A 17,588-nucleotide genomic window follows, 5' to 3' on the forward strand; every position below is an offset into this window, starting at 1 on the left:
GAGGGGGGCACTTCTGGTTTAGAAACCCGTGAAGTCTTTCAGGCATTACTGTCATTGAAATTGAACTCTCATCAGTTCAAGTCATTCACCTTCACATCGTCATTCTCAATCAATTGTTCTCACCTGATTTTTTTTTTTTTTAAACCATATATATGTGCCCAGCCATCAGCCCATGCTGATCCTCTTTGGGAGAGGAAACTTGATACGTGCCCATTTTGTTAGATTATTTTTTATTGTGGTAAAATATCCATAACGTAAAACTTACCATCTCAGTCATTATTTAAATGCATTATGAAGATGTCCATTGTACAACCATCAACACCATCCTTCTAGAACTCTTCTCACCTAGCAACACTGAAAGTCTGTAGCCATTAAACAACTCTCCCCGGCTCCTGGAAACCCCCTTTCTATGTTCTGTCCACATGATTTTGACTACGCTAGGCCCCTCACATAAGTAGAATCATACAGTATTTGTCCTTTTGTGACTGATCTAGTTCACTTAGCAGAATGTCCTCAAGGTTCACCCACATTGTAGCATGTGACTGAATTTTCTTACTTTTTAAGGCCGAATCTACACACCACACTGAACTTGTCTACTCATCTATGGAGAGACAACGGGTTCCATCTTTTGGCCCTTGTGAACAGTGTTTCCATGGACATGACTGGACATTTCTGTTCAATCCCTGCTTTCAATTCTGCGTGTGTCGTTTCTAAGGCTCCACTGGTGATTCACATGAGCAGTCTTCCAGGACCACTGTCTCACCTGGCAGTAGCAGGCGCCACACCTACTGCGTATTTCAGCCACATCGCTTGCTATAGCACATCACCGGATTGTTTTAGGTAAATGTCTAATGTAGTTCTTAACTCTAATTAGCAGAGCAGAAGAAAGATTAACGGAGGGAGTTGGTTAATTCATCAATGGAGGAGGCTTTGGAAGTAGGCTCTGGGGAACCAGCACAACCAAGATCTTACCACAGTGCAGTCTACTTTAGATGCCACCAATATCACCATCACCGCAGGATAGTTGCCACTGTCCTGGATGGATTTCACTACTGCGACACTGTGGCTCAGGCAATACTTACCACCCCTGGTAGGCACCTGCCTCCATACCATGGATGCTTTTGCCTTTGTAAATACTTGCTATCCAGTTCCTGGCCTGTCTCATGCCTGAGCTGCAATGTCCTGAGCTGAAGCTTCAACTGACCTCCCTTGGACCATGAGCCCAAGCCCCACCACCTAATCAGTGCTGTGCTGGAGCTACCCATGCAAGGTCACCAGAGTCCTTGACTGTGTATCTTCCCAACTCCAGGGTCAGAGGCCTCACATTGGCAGCTTAGAACTGGTCACGGTGGGAGAACTTACACAACAGAAAATGAGCAAAAATGACAAATTGGGGCTTTGTTTTTCTCTCACAGAGCCATTTTGCCAGAACACCACTGTTCATGTCTTAGACAACCAAAGTGACAGGGTCAACTATTGCAAGGAAATGATAGGTCTTCTCTGCAAATCAGATTACTGAACTGATTTGAAGGAAGGAAGGAAAAAAATAAAGAAGTAAAGAGAAAGGAGAGAGGGAGAGAGAAAAAGAGAAGAAAGGGGGGGGGGGGAGAGAGTGAGTGTTCTCACAGAAGCCTAGGTGTATTTCTGCACATGTACAGATAGCTTAGGGTACTGCCATTCAATAGAAACATAATTCAAGCAACATATGTAACTTAACATTTTCTGGTAGCAATATTAAAAAATTAAAGGAACTAGGTAAAAAATTTAATTACATATTTAACTTAAACACTATGTTCCAAATATCATCATTTTGGTATATAATCAACACACAAAAAATCAGAAATCCTTAAGTTGTAGAAGAGTGAGTTGTGTCTCTGCCAATCTGTGGTGGTTGGTATGAGTAGCGGGTGGGCCACTTGGTGCAGATTCTGCTTTATGAATGAATATAAATGCTTCTGAAGGTGTCAAGCATAAGCTTGTAAGCATGAACTGAAGTGAGGGAGCAGAGAAGAAAGGGCACCTCTGCCTCAAGGGAGTGAATATGTCTAAAAGAGACTCATAGACCGCCAGACTGGTCCTCCCCTTTCTACAGAATCATATCTATAATTTAAACCTGGCAAGCAAACATGGAGGTCCTACTTAAGTGCCCTTATAGCAAAGCTACTTGCATTATAGTTGTCCCATGGTCCACGGAGCTTTGGTTCTACAACCCCAGTACATAACAGAATCCAAGGATGCTTAAGTCCTTTAAATAGAATGGCATAGTATTTGCATAAAATCTATACATTTCCTGTCATATACTTTAATATATACTTTTACATATAATATCAAACACAATATAAATGCTATATAAATCATTGTTTTATTGAATTTTCAGGGAATAATGATAAGAAAAGTCTATACATGCTCAGTATAGATGGAATCTGCCCCTCCCCCAAGTGTTTTCAATCCCTGGTTGGTATGCAACTGCAGATGGGAAGAGCCAATGATTGGCAGGAATGTTCACTTGTAAAGGCAGTTTGACAACAGCAGTGAACTTTTGCAATGTGCAAACTCTAGGAATGATCTTAGGAAAGACCTATGCACCTGCTAAGCTGAATGAGAAAAGATATTATTTCAAATATTGAAAACGACAGGGCTGGGGTTGTGACTCAGTGGTAGAGCACTTGCTTAGCATGTGTGAGGCCCTGGGTTTGATCCTTAGCACCACATAAAAATAAATAAATAAAATAAAGGTATTGTGTCCAACCACTACTAAAAAATAAATGTTTTTTAAAAAGGAAAACAACAAAAATGCCCTGAGAATATAGTGTTGTGAGCTAGAGTGTGCCCAATCTGTGGGACACCCAGAAGCCACCTCAGGGACCTACATATAATTGTCATGAAAAGAAGATCACAGTCTATGCGGAAATGCAGAAAGCAAAAACGAACTTGCAATTAATCTATATGATATGAATAGTAGACCAATTTTTTAGGAAAGCAAAAAAAGTTTTTTGGTATAAGCATTGAAAGAACATTTAGAAAAATTCAATCAGGTTATCTGTGGATGTGGAACTATAATAGGAAGCTTTGGGGAGGGAGTTTTACTTCATATACATTGGTAATGTGAAATTTTGTAAAGGTCTTGGATAGTTTCTATAATTATAAAAATATATAAAATAACAAATAGAACCACTCACATTTCAAAAGAAAAATACCCAGTGCTGTTGAGGCTATAAGGAGACATCTTTTCAGGCCCTACCTAGAGGAGTGGGCTTCAACACCACCATTTTGAGGGACCTACTTGGTGACACACAATCAAAGTCTTATCAGCCTGTGTCAATAGAGTGATGCACCTCTAGAAATGTATTTGAGTGTAAATCCATCAAGGGCAGGTAGATGTGTGTGCAAGAATGTTTGGTAATGTGTGATGTAGGTTAAAATGTCAAGGGGACAATAAAATGTTTCTTATAAGGAGTTGCTCAAGAAATCACAGGTTAGCAACAGTGGAATCCCAGATTAAAATGGTGACAATGGAATGTTGTTGGCCCAGAAAGCTTTCATGGTGCACTTTTAAATAAATAAGGCAGGTTGCAAGACAGGCTGAGCAGTTTAATTCCAATCTGTTGTATACACAGTTGTCCCTCAGTGTTGATTCCAGGCTCCCCACAGATCCCCCAATCCTTGGATACTCCATTCCCTTATATAAAATAGCATAGTATTTTCATGGAATCTATTTACAGCCTCAGATACTCTAAATCATCTCTGAATTACTTATAATATCTAATAGAATGTAAATGCTATGGAAATAGCTGCTATAATGCACTGTTTAGAGAATATTGACAGGAAAAAAGGGCTGTGCATATTCTATACAGATGCATTTTTTAAGATACTTTCAAATATGTGATTGTTGACTCCAGAGGCGTGGAGTCCAAGGACACAGAGGGCCAACTGTATTTGACTATATCTGTACATGTGTAGAGAAGGAAATCTACAGTATACACCAGGGTGTTGTTAGAAGCGGTTTTCTTGAGTGATGAGATTATAGACAAATGTTGTTTGCTTGTGTCTGTTTTTTGAAAAGGTTTAATTTATTTATAATGAGTTCACACAATCCTTTTATTATTTAAAAAAATAATGAAGCTCTCTTAAAAATAGTCAATATCAGGTATAGTTGTGTGTACCTGTGGTCCCCGCTACTGGGGAGACAGAGGCAAGAGGATGGCTTGAGCCCAGGAGTCTGGGACCAGCCTGGGCGACATAGCGAGACCTCATCCCAAACCCAAACTGAACCAAATCAAAACAAAAATTGCTGTAGAAACCAAACTCAGAGCTTCCTTCTCTTTTTCCCTCAGTAATAGTTCCAAATTAGAAATATTAAACCAATCATCCTGGCACCCTACCTTGGAAAGCCTTTCGTGATGTTGGGGCAACGCAGCAGAACTGGGACCCACTGGCTGTCCACCTTGTGTCCAGGTTAACACTTTTTAGTTGTTGGGAATTACAAATCATTTGATTTACATGGCCAAGGATGATGAACACATTCTCATAAGGGGATTCTTTAAAAATTCTAGTTTTATTTTTAACTTAAAAGAAATGAACTTAAACTTTTTTGGGGGGGGTTGGGGTGGCGGGAAATGGATTCTTATGAAAGAGGCTATCGGGTTAGATGGTTCCTGTGCATTCAAAGCAGGCACAACTTTACAAAGCCCAGGGCAAGCATTTTTTCAAATGAATAGATGGGTTTTAAAATCTAAGTGTAACGTTTAACACAGTCCAGAAGCATTGAGCAACCACATTTTAAAAAGGGCCTTCTGTTCTCTGTCCTGGTGAAGCATCTCCCCAGGGTCAAGGTCTGGGTGTTAGGGGCAGCAGAGGATGAGGATGAGCTGTTAGCTGGAAAGCAAAGCCCCTTTATTTACCCAATTTGGTGAGGAGGGGGTGCATGTTCCAAGGCTCATTATGCTTAATTTTCAAGATTCACAGAGACTGGCTTCCAGTCCCAGGTGATATGGGAGAACAAGGGCAAGGAAAATGGAGGGCAGAACCGATGTGGATGCCCAGGTTCTGGCAGAAGGAGGTGCCCCTCAATTCCCCGGCAGGTTTCAGACACTGAGGCTGTAAATTCTGCTCCATGTCGCTGCCCAAGGGTGGCAGTTTGGTGTAGCCTAGCCACCCACTTACTCTTTTGCTGCACTTGGTTCTCTCTGTACTTCTTGGTGACCGCACAGCCCTTAGCACTAGCCCAGGTCTAAACAACACCCCCAACAAAAGACTCAGTGCTGCTGCTATTGTTATTTCATTTTTTAGGGAAAAACGTTGACCCCACGGACCCCACATTCCTGAGGAAGCTGCTGCTTGGGTGTCCAAAGTCAATAGCTGAATGGAAGGGGAACCACTTCCTCAACAGAGAGGTGCTGCCACTCCGCCTGTGCCCTGGGTTGGGGTGATACCTGCATAATAATATTGGTTCCAGGAGTAGAACCAGTGTAGAGACCATTTTGCTCCCTATTTTACAGATGAGGAAATCAAGGCTCGATGCACTTAGGATCAATCTGTACAAGGGACCATAGCTCAGAGGGGGTCAGGAATTTAAAAAACGGGCCTCCAGATGGTGGGCAGGGCCAGGACTAGGGCACAGCACCATTCCTGCTATACCTGGCCACACCATCCTGCAGTGGGAAGGCAGGGACTATGTCTGCCGGTGTCTGAATTTGCCTGTGACTGACTGTTAGTTCCGAGAGCTGCCTTCAGCTTGTCCCACCTGGCCAAGGGTGGGCAGGGCTGGGGGAATGCTGTGGATTCACAGGCGATGTGGCCATGGCCCTGCTGAACTGGGAGGGGGACAGGACCCACCTCCAGTGCTGTGTCAACCTGCACTGAAGTGGAGGAAATGTCAGCAATGACAGTCTTATCTGCATTTAAACCACTGGATATTCCAAAGATTATTGCATCATTTTGATTTTTAAAAAATACATTAAAATATTGTTTATTATGAAAATTTTGGTTCAATTTTGTGTCCTCCAAAGTACTGCTTTCCTAACCCCAGTCCTGGCCTGCTTGCCTCTCAATGCCTGATTTCTTCCTAAGACCCAACCAACCCAAAGAGAGTCTCATCGAAAACTATTTGAATATGGGATTCAAGTTTAACTAATCAGAATACTTTTCTGACCCTACCTTGTTGACCAGCTTGAGATGGTTACTTAATTAATGAGTTTGAACCAGAATATAACTACTATTTAAAACTTGAGGGCTGGGTTGGTGGCTCAGAGGTAGAGCACTTGCCTAGCACATGTGAGATGCTGGGTTTGATCCTCAGCACCACATAAAAATAAATAAAAATAAAGGTATTGTGTCCAACTACAAATAAAAACAAAACCTTGAACATAATCAGGCCTAACACCTCCCTCTTTCCCCTTTCCTTCCTTTCTCCTTCCTTCCTCCTTTTCTGTAGAAGAAACTCATGATGAAACTCCTTCCTTCCTTTCTCCTTCCTTCCTTCCTTCCTTCCTTCCTTCCTTCCTTCCTTCCTTCCTTCCTTCCTTCCTTCTCTCTTTCCCTTCCTCCTTCCTTCCTCCTTTTCTGTGGAGGAAACTCAGGCTGAAACTCACCCTGGGCACCACCCCTTGGGTTTAGATGACCATCAGCATGACTTGGAGACACAGTTGCGATTCTGGTACCTACCAGGTAGGCACTCAGTGGCTATTGGCCCAGGGCATGGCTCTTGGGAGACGACTCCCACCCCTGCCTCACTGGCTAGAGGGAGCTGGCCCCAGCCCTGGCCCAGCTTTCCTGGGCTGACTGAGCCCCATTCATCCGCCATGTGCAGATGACTCAGCCAGTGATTTCAGTCACCAGCCTGGTGTTTATGCCACTTGCCACAAACCGTGGATACTGTTTGGAGCTGACGTTCTGCTGGTGGAGAATGACATCCAGTCAGCTTGTGGCCTCTGTGGCCAGTGGTTTCTGAAGAACCCATTGTGTGCTGGTCAACTGTGAGGAGGGGGTGGGGATCCTGGAACCTTCTCCCTGCTCCCCCAGAGAAGTGTTTTGGTTTCACGTGGGTTCAGCACAGGTCCAGGGACTCTGGGAACCCAAGATGTGCCCTTGTGTGGGTCTCCTTCAGAGAAGGCCCTAGAACAGCAGGGCTGGGCTCCAGTCAGTGTTGGCAGGAGCCTGGGAGCATAAGACAGCTTGGCTCCTTCTACATGGAGTGTTACTTGGTACCATCAGATGCCACATGTGCCCTATTCACATTGCAAAAGAGGATGAGAATGACTGAGCACACACTGCTGCTTTCTGAAGCTCCCATCACATTACACACCATCACGTGGGTGATTTCTAGAATAAGCTCTAGGGCAGTAATAAGAAAAACACCCTAGCTACAACAGGCCTGGTGTCTAGCGGTTAATAGGTGCTGTCTCATTGACCCCCCCTCCCACCCCCAGTGAAGTGCATCCTATCGCAGCCCCGATCTGAGAGATAAGGAGACGGTGGCTCCAGAGTTCAAGAGGCTGGTCCGAGGTCACACAGCCAACAAGTAGAGTAAACGAGGCCAAGGTTCAAACAACACAGGGCAACTGTACAATCAGGACTGCAAACTGGAAGAGGAGCCCAGGATCGGTGGGGGGGGGGGGGAGCTGGGGAAAGGACACTGGTGTCTGAGGGCACTTGGACACAACAGAATCCTCACAATAGAGAGTTCTTCCTCCTGTTTCCATGTGCCCCTTCCATGGGGCACAGCTTTTCCCCTCATGCTTCCCGGGAGAAGTTTACGTTTCGATGCTGACATCTCTCCCTCTGAGATTTGTGTGAAGACAAAATATAAAAGGCATCTTCCAGTGCCCTCAAGGCCCAGAACCATGGATGCTGCCATCATGGGTGAATTCAAAGGTTGTCTATGAAATGGGGGCCAAGAGGGCCTGTTTTATTTTTTCTGTCCCCTCTGTGATTCACAGTGTGACAACTGTTGGTTGTAACTCCTGACCAGGGCTGTGCTTAATAAAGGGCTTTGATGATCCAGGACTGTAGAGGGAGCACCAAAGTAAAACCATCAAAGCAAGCAAAGAATGAAGCAAAATCTTGCCTTTGAGTGGTAATCTAGGTAGAAATAACATTACCAAATACAACGTTTTCATTACTGATTCTTCATCTGCTCAACTCAGTTTTTTAAGATTTGAATGGGACGGCATGCAGGGATCACTTCCTGCGAGTGTTTTGCTTTTGGTTTTTACCTAAACAGTTAGTGGTCACTGGAGGATCAGAGGCAGATGTGTCTGGAAAGGTGCAGCCCTAGAACCCCACGACCACACACCCAATGTCAAGCTCCACCACACTGGGATATTTTGGAAGTAAAAACACAAAACTGGACAAATGAAAACAAACAAAACTACAAATGAAATAACTCCCATGAAGTCTCTGGAAAGAGGAGGGATAAAGTGGAGGGTCTAGCTGTTCTGCAGGGTCGTGTTTGATTAGAAGTGATAGGAACAGCAGCATCCACAGCCAGGGGCTGGTGTAAGCATGGAGGGGGCCCCATGTGGGGGTGCTACAACCTTGCCCCAAGAGCTGGGGACCAGAAAGGAAAAGGACACCTCTTTACATTATGAGTGTGACAAGGGGACACCCTAGGGGACTGTCCCACCACTCCCTGACTTCTAGACTTCTCTCATTTGACTTCATTGTCCTTTGTTTCTTCTTCTTCACAAGCCTATTTTCTCATCTGTAAAGAGGGGATAACCCAAGTGCCCACAAAACGAAGTCAACCATGAGAAATGCTTATTACATTCGTGACACTCATTGTTGGCTCATACCAACACCATTATTTTTGCTACAGGCAGTGCTACTCGACTGTCCTTACTGTGAATAGGTCCTCTTTCCCCCTGCCTGTCTGTTCCCAGCTGAGCCACCATTTCTTTCTTTCTTTTCTAAACCTGTAGATGAATCTTGTCATCAAATCCTGTTATTTTGGAGTGTCCTGGTTGTATGACTTTGGCATTCTCTAAGGAGTTACCCATGTTACCTAGAGGCTTCTGGAACACAACAGTGTTTCTTGGATCCCACTGCTAGGATCTGTGGTAAGTCTCTCCCAGGTCCCATCACCTACCTCTGACCCATGTGCCAGGTGTGGGGTGCAGGTTCAGGGTCAGGTGTGTCTGTCTTCTATGGAAGGGCTTTTTCTGCAGCCAGTACTCACTGCTGTGTAGGAGCTGATTGGAGAATCACTCTCGTCCATGAAAAATGCTGAGTTAAAAGGTACTCACTGTGTCCAGAGAATGGGGTCCATTGGAGTCAGCGCATTTACTGTCTCCATGAAAACATTGCAAAGCAGCTACAAAGAGAAAGTCCCTGACATTTTGCCTTAGCTTCTTTCCCTGCTCCCTGCTGCTCTGTCTCGGAGCTGTCTGCTTCCTTGCAGTCTGAAAGTTGCTTCTCAAAATGCTAATGACAAACAACTCCTGAGGATTTCTCAAGGGGTTTACCTCTGCCTCTGTCTATCTTTGTCACAAATCTGGGCCTCCCTTGGGGCTGTAGGTCAAGGGTGCCAGAGAAAGTTGAGCTGATTTTGCTGCAGTCTACCTGTGGATGCCACTTCACAAAACCATGAGGGCTGCACAGAAAGGCTGGGAAAGGCCAGAGATCAAGGACCTTCCAGGAGTCAAGAATATGCTCAGCCTGGGTGGTGACCTCCTGCCAGGATTCCTGTTTCCTGCAACAGGAAAAATCAAGGAAGCTGATTTAGCCTCTTCAAAACAGGTACTGCTCCTTGGCACTCATGCCTTTGACTTCCTGATGGCCTTGAATATGAGTCCTGGGCCTCAGCTGCCTTACTCGACAGGGAAGAGGGATTGGATGACTTATACGTCCCTTGTCCTGCTGGCATTCGGTGGGACTCAGACATCTGACTTGGCACCTGTGGCCTTTGTCCTGGGCAGCAGCTCACCTTCATGTGCTGTCCTGAGGTCACTGCAGAAGGCTGAACCTGGAGGAGAAACGAACGAACCCCTTTGCTTCAATCCAGCCATCTTTCCCTCCAGGTATCATCAGCCTGTAGTGTTTCAGGACTTGGAATACTTTCAGCTGCTTTTCCTGATCGCACAGCCCAGCCTATCAACAACACCAACAGGAGGCAAAAGGGAAAGTTTTCAGATGGAGCTCTTAGTCCTATTGGGGCAGAAAGCATGTGGCTTGGTTTCTGCTCAGGCATTTCGACTTTTATGTTGGGCTCAGTTAAAAATGACAGACTAGGGCCTGTGTTAACAATTATTTTGCAACATCTTTATAAATAACTAGACTAGCTTGTATGTAGGTCTTAAAGAATATCTTGCTACTCTATTTTGACACCTAAATATTGAGTAAAATAAACTGGACTTTGCTTGAAAGAATTTCAAGTTATTTCCTTACAACTAAAATTCTGCTCAGTAAGAGTGCATTCATGGCTTAGGAAAACATGACATTCTTCAACCTATTGTTTCATGAGCCTACTTTGATAAATGTGGTACTCTTAATGACTAGTAGAGTGTGCAGAGGAGAGAAAAGCAGACTAGAAAATGCCTTTTGAAGGAAATACACTCGTCTCATCAATGAGAAAATCTGGGTGTGATTTTCTCAGTTGAATTAAAAATCACATACAGTATCTCTTTCCTATAAGACACTGAGTATGTGCTTCAAATTATACATAAGCCAAAGCCGTCATTTGACAGCTCTTCCCATTGCCTTGCTCTTGGCCCCCTGGTGAAATATCCGTGTGTGGCAGAAAGAAGAGCTCTTTTTCGGGCTGGCTTCCTTTCTCAACAACAGAAGGTTCTAGAAGGTTTAGCTAGTAGACTAAGGCTCTGAGTATTGGCTGCCAACTTATACCCAGCTTCACCTACATACCTGGGCAATCAACAAAGATGAAAAACTGTCAGATGGGTAACCTGAAAACACTCTTGTTCATAATTTGAACTTCAGTAAAGTGAAATACTTTCCATGCTTACAGTAGAGCCTCTTCCTTGACAGAACAGTTTATTCTCTCAGTTATATATTTTTCAGGGTTCTATTTTATGCCTAGTGTAATCGGTTTTCCTTAGAGGAGAACATCTGTAAATAGGCCATCACTCTGGGCTGGGTAAATCCCACAGTGCATTTAATCTGTTCTTTGTTTATTGACTGCTCATCTGGCCTCCAACGCACAGACCAATGTGATGTCTCAAGCTGTGTATTTTCCCTTTAGGTTCTGTTCACTTTAATTGCTGGGAGTACACATTGGTGGTTGGCTGGATCCAGGGAACTTTTTTGGCAGCGAATCACATGTTTCTTCTCCTTTTGCTTCCGAAGTCTCAAGGAGCCTGCTTGAGACCCTTCCTGCCTTCCAGCCCCCTTCAAAGACCAGTTTAAACTTGTTCCTTCTGCATAAAGCTCACTCCAGCTGAAATCCAGTGAGGATAACAATTCAGCAAACTCCCTTGCTGGGGTGATGTCACACTGCAGATTTCAAAAGGCAACCCCATGCTTTTCAACATACTTATCTAAGCTTAAACCTTGTACTTGCAGAATATACTGCTATACCCTTGAGAGGTCCAGTTTTGCATTATTGACACTGTACTGATGCAGTTTTTAGGGCATAAATTTCTTATAAGGAGCAAGTCTGCTAATCTGGCTTGGAATATGACCAATGAGATGCTACATGCAGGCAGATCAATTAAATATTTTGATGGCAGCCCACACAGCCCTGTAAATCCTTGATATATTCATTCATACTCTTTGGAAGTTCTGAAAAGCATATCAGGGTGTGGTTTTCTCAGTTAAATTAAAAATCACATACAGTATTATCTTTCCTATAAGACACTGAGTACTTGCTTCAAATTATACATAAAAAAAGGAGGGGGATGACATCTATCACTACCCACCCCTTTTCTACCCTGCAGTTTTCTGCTGATACACACACACACACACACACACACACACACATACATATATATAGATTCTTTTTGAATGACAGTGTACCTAGTTGGAACTGGGAGGTACTGTCTATTTCTAATCTTGTAAAAATATGTATTTCTTAAATGGAGAACTTGATTTGTTTTTGATTTATTGATTTTATTTATTTATTTGGTTTTGATTTATTTGTTTTTACTTTTCCTTCTGTGCCTTGTCAGGATACAAGATAAGCAAAGACAGGCATTGAATCAACAGATGCCTAAATTCAGATGTAAAAGCCAGAGGCAGAGTCTGAAGAATGAAACACTTTCCTGACACAGGTTGGTGTGCAGAGCTACTTTCTCATGGGTTTTGCTTCCCCTGGGACACAGGCACAGCCAGCATGGTAAGGAGCAATTCCATTTTTCTAGCACTTTCTCCTGTGTATGTTCCAAAGTGAATGCTAGTCTCCTTTAAATGTACACATACCTTGATAACTCCACATAGAAAAAATTGAATCACCCCATCTGAGTTTTCCTGGGGTTCAGGAGGATATAGGATTTCTCTGCTGCATCCCCTACATTTAAACATGGGTTGGATTTCACTGGGAACTCTGAAATGTTTTAATATGTCACATGAGCGAGTCAATACCCCAAATTTTTCTTAACAACATCAGAAATGGAAGAGTTTTCCTTTCCTCTTAGGTGAGTTAAATGATGTCTCAAGTCATAATTTCTGAGAAGACAACCCCCAACATTATTTAAATTGCCGGGGAAGGGGGGAGCTCATAACTGAGTGATAATGTTTAAGGTTCTGTCCACTAAGAAAAGGTGAATTTTTGAGAGAGACGCTGAAATTTTTAAAAATTATGAAAAATGTATTGCTTGTTTTTCACTGGAGAAAACTAGTTAAAAATAGCCTATTCCCAAAATTTGACCAAAAACTAATTCCTGGAATTGCCCATCTCCCTTCCCCAATCCCATCCACTGGCCTGCAGCGCTTAAATTTTCCAGTTGATAACCTGAACTTGAACTAGAGTTACCTGTTTATTTGGTGTTATTTTACAACTCAGGAAGTCAGGTTTTAGAATGTGGAATCCCAGTCATTTAACCACTAACTTTCATCCCGAGGTTCTAAATACACATAAGGACATTTTTTTTTAACAAATAAATCAGACCAAAAAAAATGAAAAAAATTAGGCTTTCAACGTTTTATTTTGTTGATTCTGTATAGCTGAAGGGAACAAAGTTAGAGGTAAAATAAAATGCCAGTTAAATTCGGCTACTACCAAGAACTAAAAATTTGCAGTATAAAAAATGCAAGCTGCTGATAAATCATATAATAATCTTGGGTAACTGGTTAACGCCTTAACGGATCAAGAAGGGTGGGTCATCTATATAATTCTTCAACAGCAAAGCGGCGAGAAGCACGACCCGGTGGGACGTGCTGGTTGAGGACTCCATACGCCGGAGGGACAGGGTAGAAAATACCACCAGCAGACCGAGACAACAGCAGCTGGGTCCGCGGAGCAGTAGGGGTTTGGAGTCCTGGTCCTCCTCCTTCACGTCTTTTTAAAGAGAACGTTAATTAGCTAGCTTCAGATGAAGGAGACTACGAAAAGCCTTGCTACCTATTTTAGTAAGTCCGGAACACAGATGACATGAAGGGTGGTGGGTTTTTGCTTTTAAGCAAGATCAAATGTTGATTATGCTACCTTTGGGAAGGGGAGACGGAAGGTGAATCTCGAGTTCTACGCTAAGACGACCCCAGGATTTAAGAGCAAATATTCCCTGCAACGAAACATCATTCCAAGCCTGGCTACCAAAGCCGAAGGACTTCCCACCCCAGCACACCCGACAACGCTGGAGCTGTCACCGCCTCCACCCGCGGCACCGCGATGCCAAACGCTGAGCCACTGAGAGTCGGTCCAGCTGCGACGCCCCCGGAGGGTCTGCGCGGACTAACTGGTCTTTTTCGGCCTCCCAGGTCCGATAGTTTCCGTTGACAAGTTTGGGCTTGGCTGTTGGGAACAGGGCGCCCGTGGGCTCCAGCAAACAACTCCTCTGCGGGTCCGCGCTGTTCGAAATCCCCCCCCCCCCGACCCCCAAGGCCTGGAGGAGGACCGCTCCCTGGAGGTCGCACTCTGGACTGGTCTTTCGCCCCACCCAGAGGGATCCCAACAGAACACAGAGCCTCCTAAAATCCACACCAGTCCTGCGAGGCGCACAGCTCTAGGGACAGGGAGAGAGAACTCGCTGGGTGATGGGTGACACGCTCACTTTCTGCCTTAAACGGATGGAATCCACCTAGAACCTAAACCGCCTAGATGTTCCTTGTAACATCTGCTGGGGTTGCTTTAATTTCCTGGGGGAGTAGGGCTGGGGAAGAAGGCGCTGGACAGTCCCTACCTCTGGGCCAATAAATTCGAAATGCCCCCTCTCTCCCTGGTTTCAGAGGCACAGGGGTGCGGGAAGCTGGACGGCAGGAGGCCGGGCAGAAGTCCCATCTCGCCCAGGGCCCCGGCAGGGCCTCACTTGGAGAACTGAGCCTGTACCGCTGCCAAGCCCAGGCCGGCGGGGACAAGGTGCTGGAACTTGCAAACCGCGCAGGTGCAGAGGCCGGGGCCACCCGCGCCACCGCCCGGAAGCGCGAACTGTCCGCACGGCGGCTCGTCCAGGGCCAGCGACAGGTACTTGGCGGGGCGCAGCGCGTCGGGGGGCCCCACGGCGCCGGGTGCCAGCAGCACTGAGCCCGGCGCGGCAGCTAGCAGGGGCAAGCCAGCCAGCAGCAGGCGCGGCACAGCGGGCCCGGCGCCCTCGCCCAGCGCTCGGCGAAGCTCCTGCAGCGAGCTGCCCAGCAGCAGGATGTAGTTGCGGGCGAGCAGCAGCGTAGCGATCTTGGACAGCTTGCGGCCGGGCGCGCCCTGGCAGTGCGCCGCAGAATAGGGCAGGATGACCTCGCGCAGAGCGTCCATGGCCAGGTTCAGGTCCTGCATTCGCTTCCGCTCGCGGCTGTTGATCTTGCGCCGCAGCTGCTGCTGCTGCTCCTCTTTGGCGTCAGCCCGGGCACCGCCAGCAGCGTGCGCGCCGGACCCCGGCCCGTTGCCTAGCTGCTCGGCTGGCCCCTCTGGCTTCTCGCGCGCAGCCTTGGGGAGGAGGGGTGCCGTCGTGGAGGAGGAGGAAGTGGAGGAGGAAGAGGAAGAGGAAGGCGGCTGCCGATAGCCCACCAACTCGTACAGAGAGGCCCCGAGCTGCACGTCCCCAGGCCGCTGGGGCCGAAGCATGGTCGCGGGGGCCGCGTTCACGCGCGCCTGGGAGACCGCATAGTACATCTGGGGGGCGATGAGGGCGGCCTAGGGCGCCCTTCAGGAACGCCCCGCCGTGGGCCCGTCCGTAGGCCGCCTCTCCCCGCGGACCTGCGCGCGGGTGGCCGACGGCAGGGCAGCTACGGGCGCCCGACCCCTTTAAACCCGGCTTGGGAACCTGAGGGGAACACGGTTGGAGGGGCTCAACCAATCGAGGAGCGAGGCCGGGAACAGACGTGTGTTCATTGGCTGCCCGAGCCCAGGCCGGCGCGGAAGTGCCGCTGGCACAGCTCAAGGAGGTTATTGTGAGCGCCAGGGCTAGAGCCGCGGGACAGGCCCCTGGAGGGATGGGGGACTCCTTTCGGGTGAAGCTTAGCTCTGCAAAAAGGAGGGTGGCATTTGGTCAGGTTGAAAGGCACTTGTCTCCCTCCAGCTCCCAACTGCGATCACTCTTTTTCTTGTTAAACGTAATACATGTCTTCAAAACTGAAACTGTATAGCTCTTAAGAAATTTCCCACACCCCACCCTCAACTCCTGGCAGCCACCATTCTGTGCCCTGTCTCCATGAATTTGTTCTGCTCTAGGAAGGTCATGTAGGTAGAATCACACAGTATTCGTCTTTTAGTGACTGTCTTATTTCGCTTAGCATGTCTTAAAGCTTTGTTCAGGTAACATGTATCTAAATTTCCTTCCTTCTTAAGGCTGAATAATGTATTCTGTTTTCTGTGGCTACTACCTTTCCTTTATCTGTTCATCCAAGGATGGACATTTTGGTGGCTTCCATCTTTTGGCTATTGTGAACATGCTACTGTGAATATGGATGTAATGTGTTTTTAAGAGAAACCCAGGATTTCCTGCCAGGTTCAGAGACCAAAATTTCTGGGGTGAATGACAGTAGTATTAGGATGGTTGCTTCCCACAACTCCCACCCTCAGCTCTTCCATTAAGTTTTTAGGGGCTAAGGAACCTTTGTGGTTGGGTTTTCTCCTCCCAAAAAGGATGTGTGTTAATTTTATCAGTGACTTGGTTCTTGCTTAAGCAAAACTCACTCAGAAGTTGGTTTCTTATCAGAAACAAAACATGCACACACTCTTATCTGTTGAGGATGGAACTGAATCTTTCTCTTCCCCAAATAAAGTAGTATTAGGTGGTGGCTGTGGAAGTTTTCTTCTGCCAGCATCAATGTACACTACTGCAGCTCATCATCAGAGCATGATGAAATATCATGGGGAAGAGGTTTTTGGTATCTAACCCTCTACCATCCAGAATGGTAGCCACTAGCCACAGGGACTGTTTAAATGTAAATTAAAATACACTTAAGTTAAAAATTTAATTTTCAGTTGCCCTAGCATTGCTTCTAATGCATAGTAGTGGCAGCTACCTAATGGTTATCCACTGCATAGTGCAGAAGTAGAGCATTTCCATCATGGCAAAAAGCTCTACCAGATGGTGCTGATCTAAACAGAAAGAAGATGAGCCTCCTGCACTTTTGTTCTCTTTGGTGTAAGAAGATACTGTGGAATCTCTGCTCCAGGAGCCTATTGGCAGTGCCTCCTAGTTTTCAGGGCTTCATTGTCTCATTTTCTTCCACCAATATTTATCCCATAGGCTCGCTCTGGTCTCTGTTTCCAGCCTTCAGCTGTACCTGTAACATTGGCCCATGCTTTGGGTTCAGATCCAAGACAATTTTCTTCTTAGCCTTGGTGATTTCCCACCCTCCTCTCATCATGTGTGGCACACCTTTGATAACATTTCTCTATAACTTAGATTGTCTTACCATGGTTATCATCTCAAAATCCAACTGGGATTGTTTTGAGGGCAGGGACCACCTGTTTATTTCTGCATCCTCCCAAAGCCCAGCACAGTGGTTTGCATCTGTGGTTAGCTTTTGGGGGGCACCTCATATCCAAACTACAATAGCTTTGCTTAAGGAGAGTGAAGAAGATTGGCAGTAAGGGCTGAATCCCCAAATAAAACCGTACTGGGCAGGAGAGAGAGAGACCAAGGAAATAGCCTTGAAAGTTTCAAGCAGGTATCTAAGGATGGGTCTGAGCACTAGCTCACAGGACCACTCCTCGAAATGTGCAAACTCCCATCTGTTCTTTCTTCCAAGAGTTTCCTGTAGGTTTTATAGAGAAGGAAGGAAGCTGATTCCCAAACTCCAGAGAGGTCTGGCTTGACCTGGTGAGGGGGCCTCTATGTTAGTCAGATTTGCATTGCTGTGACCAAAATCCCTGACAAGAATGACTTAGAGGAGGGAAAGTTGACTTTGGCCCAGTTTTAGAAGTTCAGTCCATGTCCCACTGGGTCCATTGCTCTAGGCCCAAGGTGAGGCAGAACATCATGGCAAAAGGGTATGATGGAGGAGCACTGTTCTATTCATGGCAGACAGGAAGTAAAGAG

The 17,588-nt window shown here is 45.9% G+C and overlaps 1 protein-coding gene across 1 annotated transcript; it reads right to left on the reverse strand.

Annotated features, from left to right (window-relative positions):
• Positions 1-14,410: 14,410 nt before the first annotated feature.
• On the reverse strand, positions 14,411-15,238 carry Olig1 (oligodendrocyte transcription factor 1). Its single transcript, XM_076868912.1, has one exon. It carries the CDS (start codon positions 15,209-15,211, stop codon positions 14,411-14,413), a length of 801 nt encoding a protein of 266 aa, XP_076725027.1. The 5' UTR covers positions 15,212-15,238.
• Between the last annotated feature and the right edge of the window lie 2,350 nt (positions 15,239-17,588).

This window comes from Callospermophilus lateralis, chromosome 10, assembly GCF_048772815.1.
Source record: "Callospermophilus lateralis isolate mCalLat2 chromosome 10, mCalLat2.hap1, whole genome shotgun sequence".
In the NCBI taxonomy this organism is placed as follows: domain Eukaryota; kingdom Metazoa; phylum Chordata; class Mammalia; order Rodentia; family Sciuridae; genus Callospermophilus; species Callospermophilus lateralis.

What these genes read in the sequence shown, in the direction of transcription:
- Olig1 (XM_076868912.1), bottom strand. Translation starts at nt 15,211, where the DNA reads ATGTACTATGCGGTCTCCCAGGCGCGCGTGAACGCGGCCCCCGCGACC.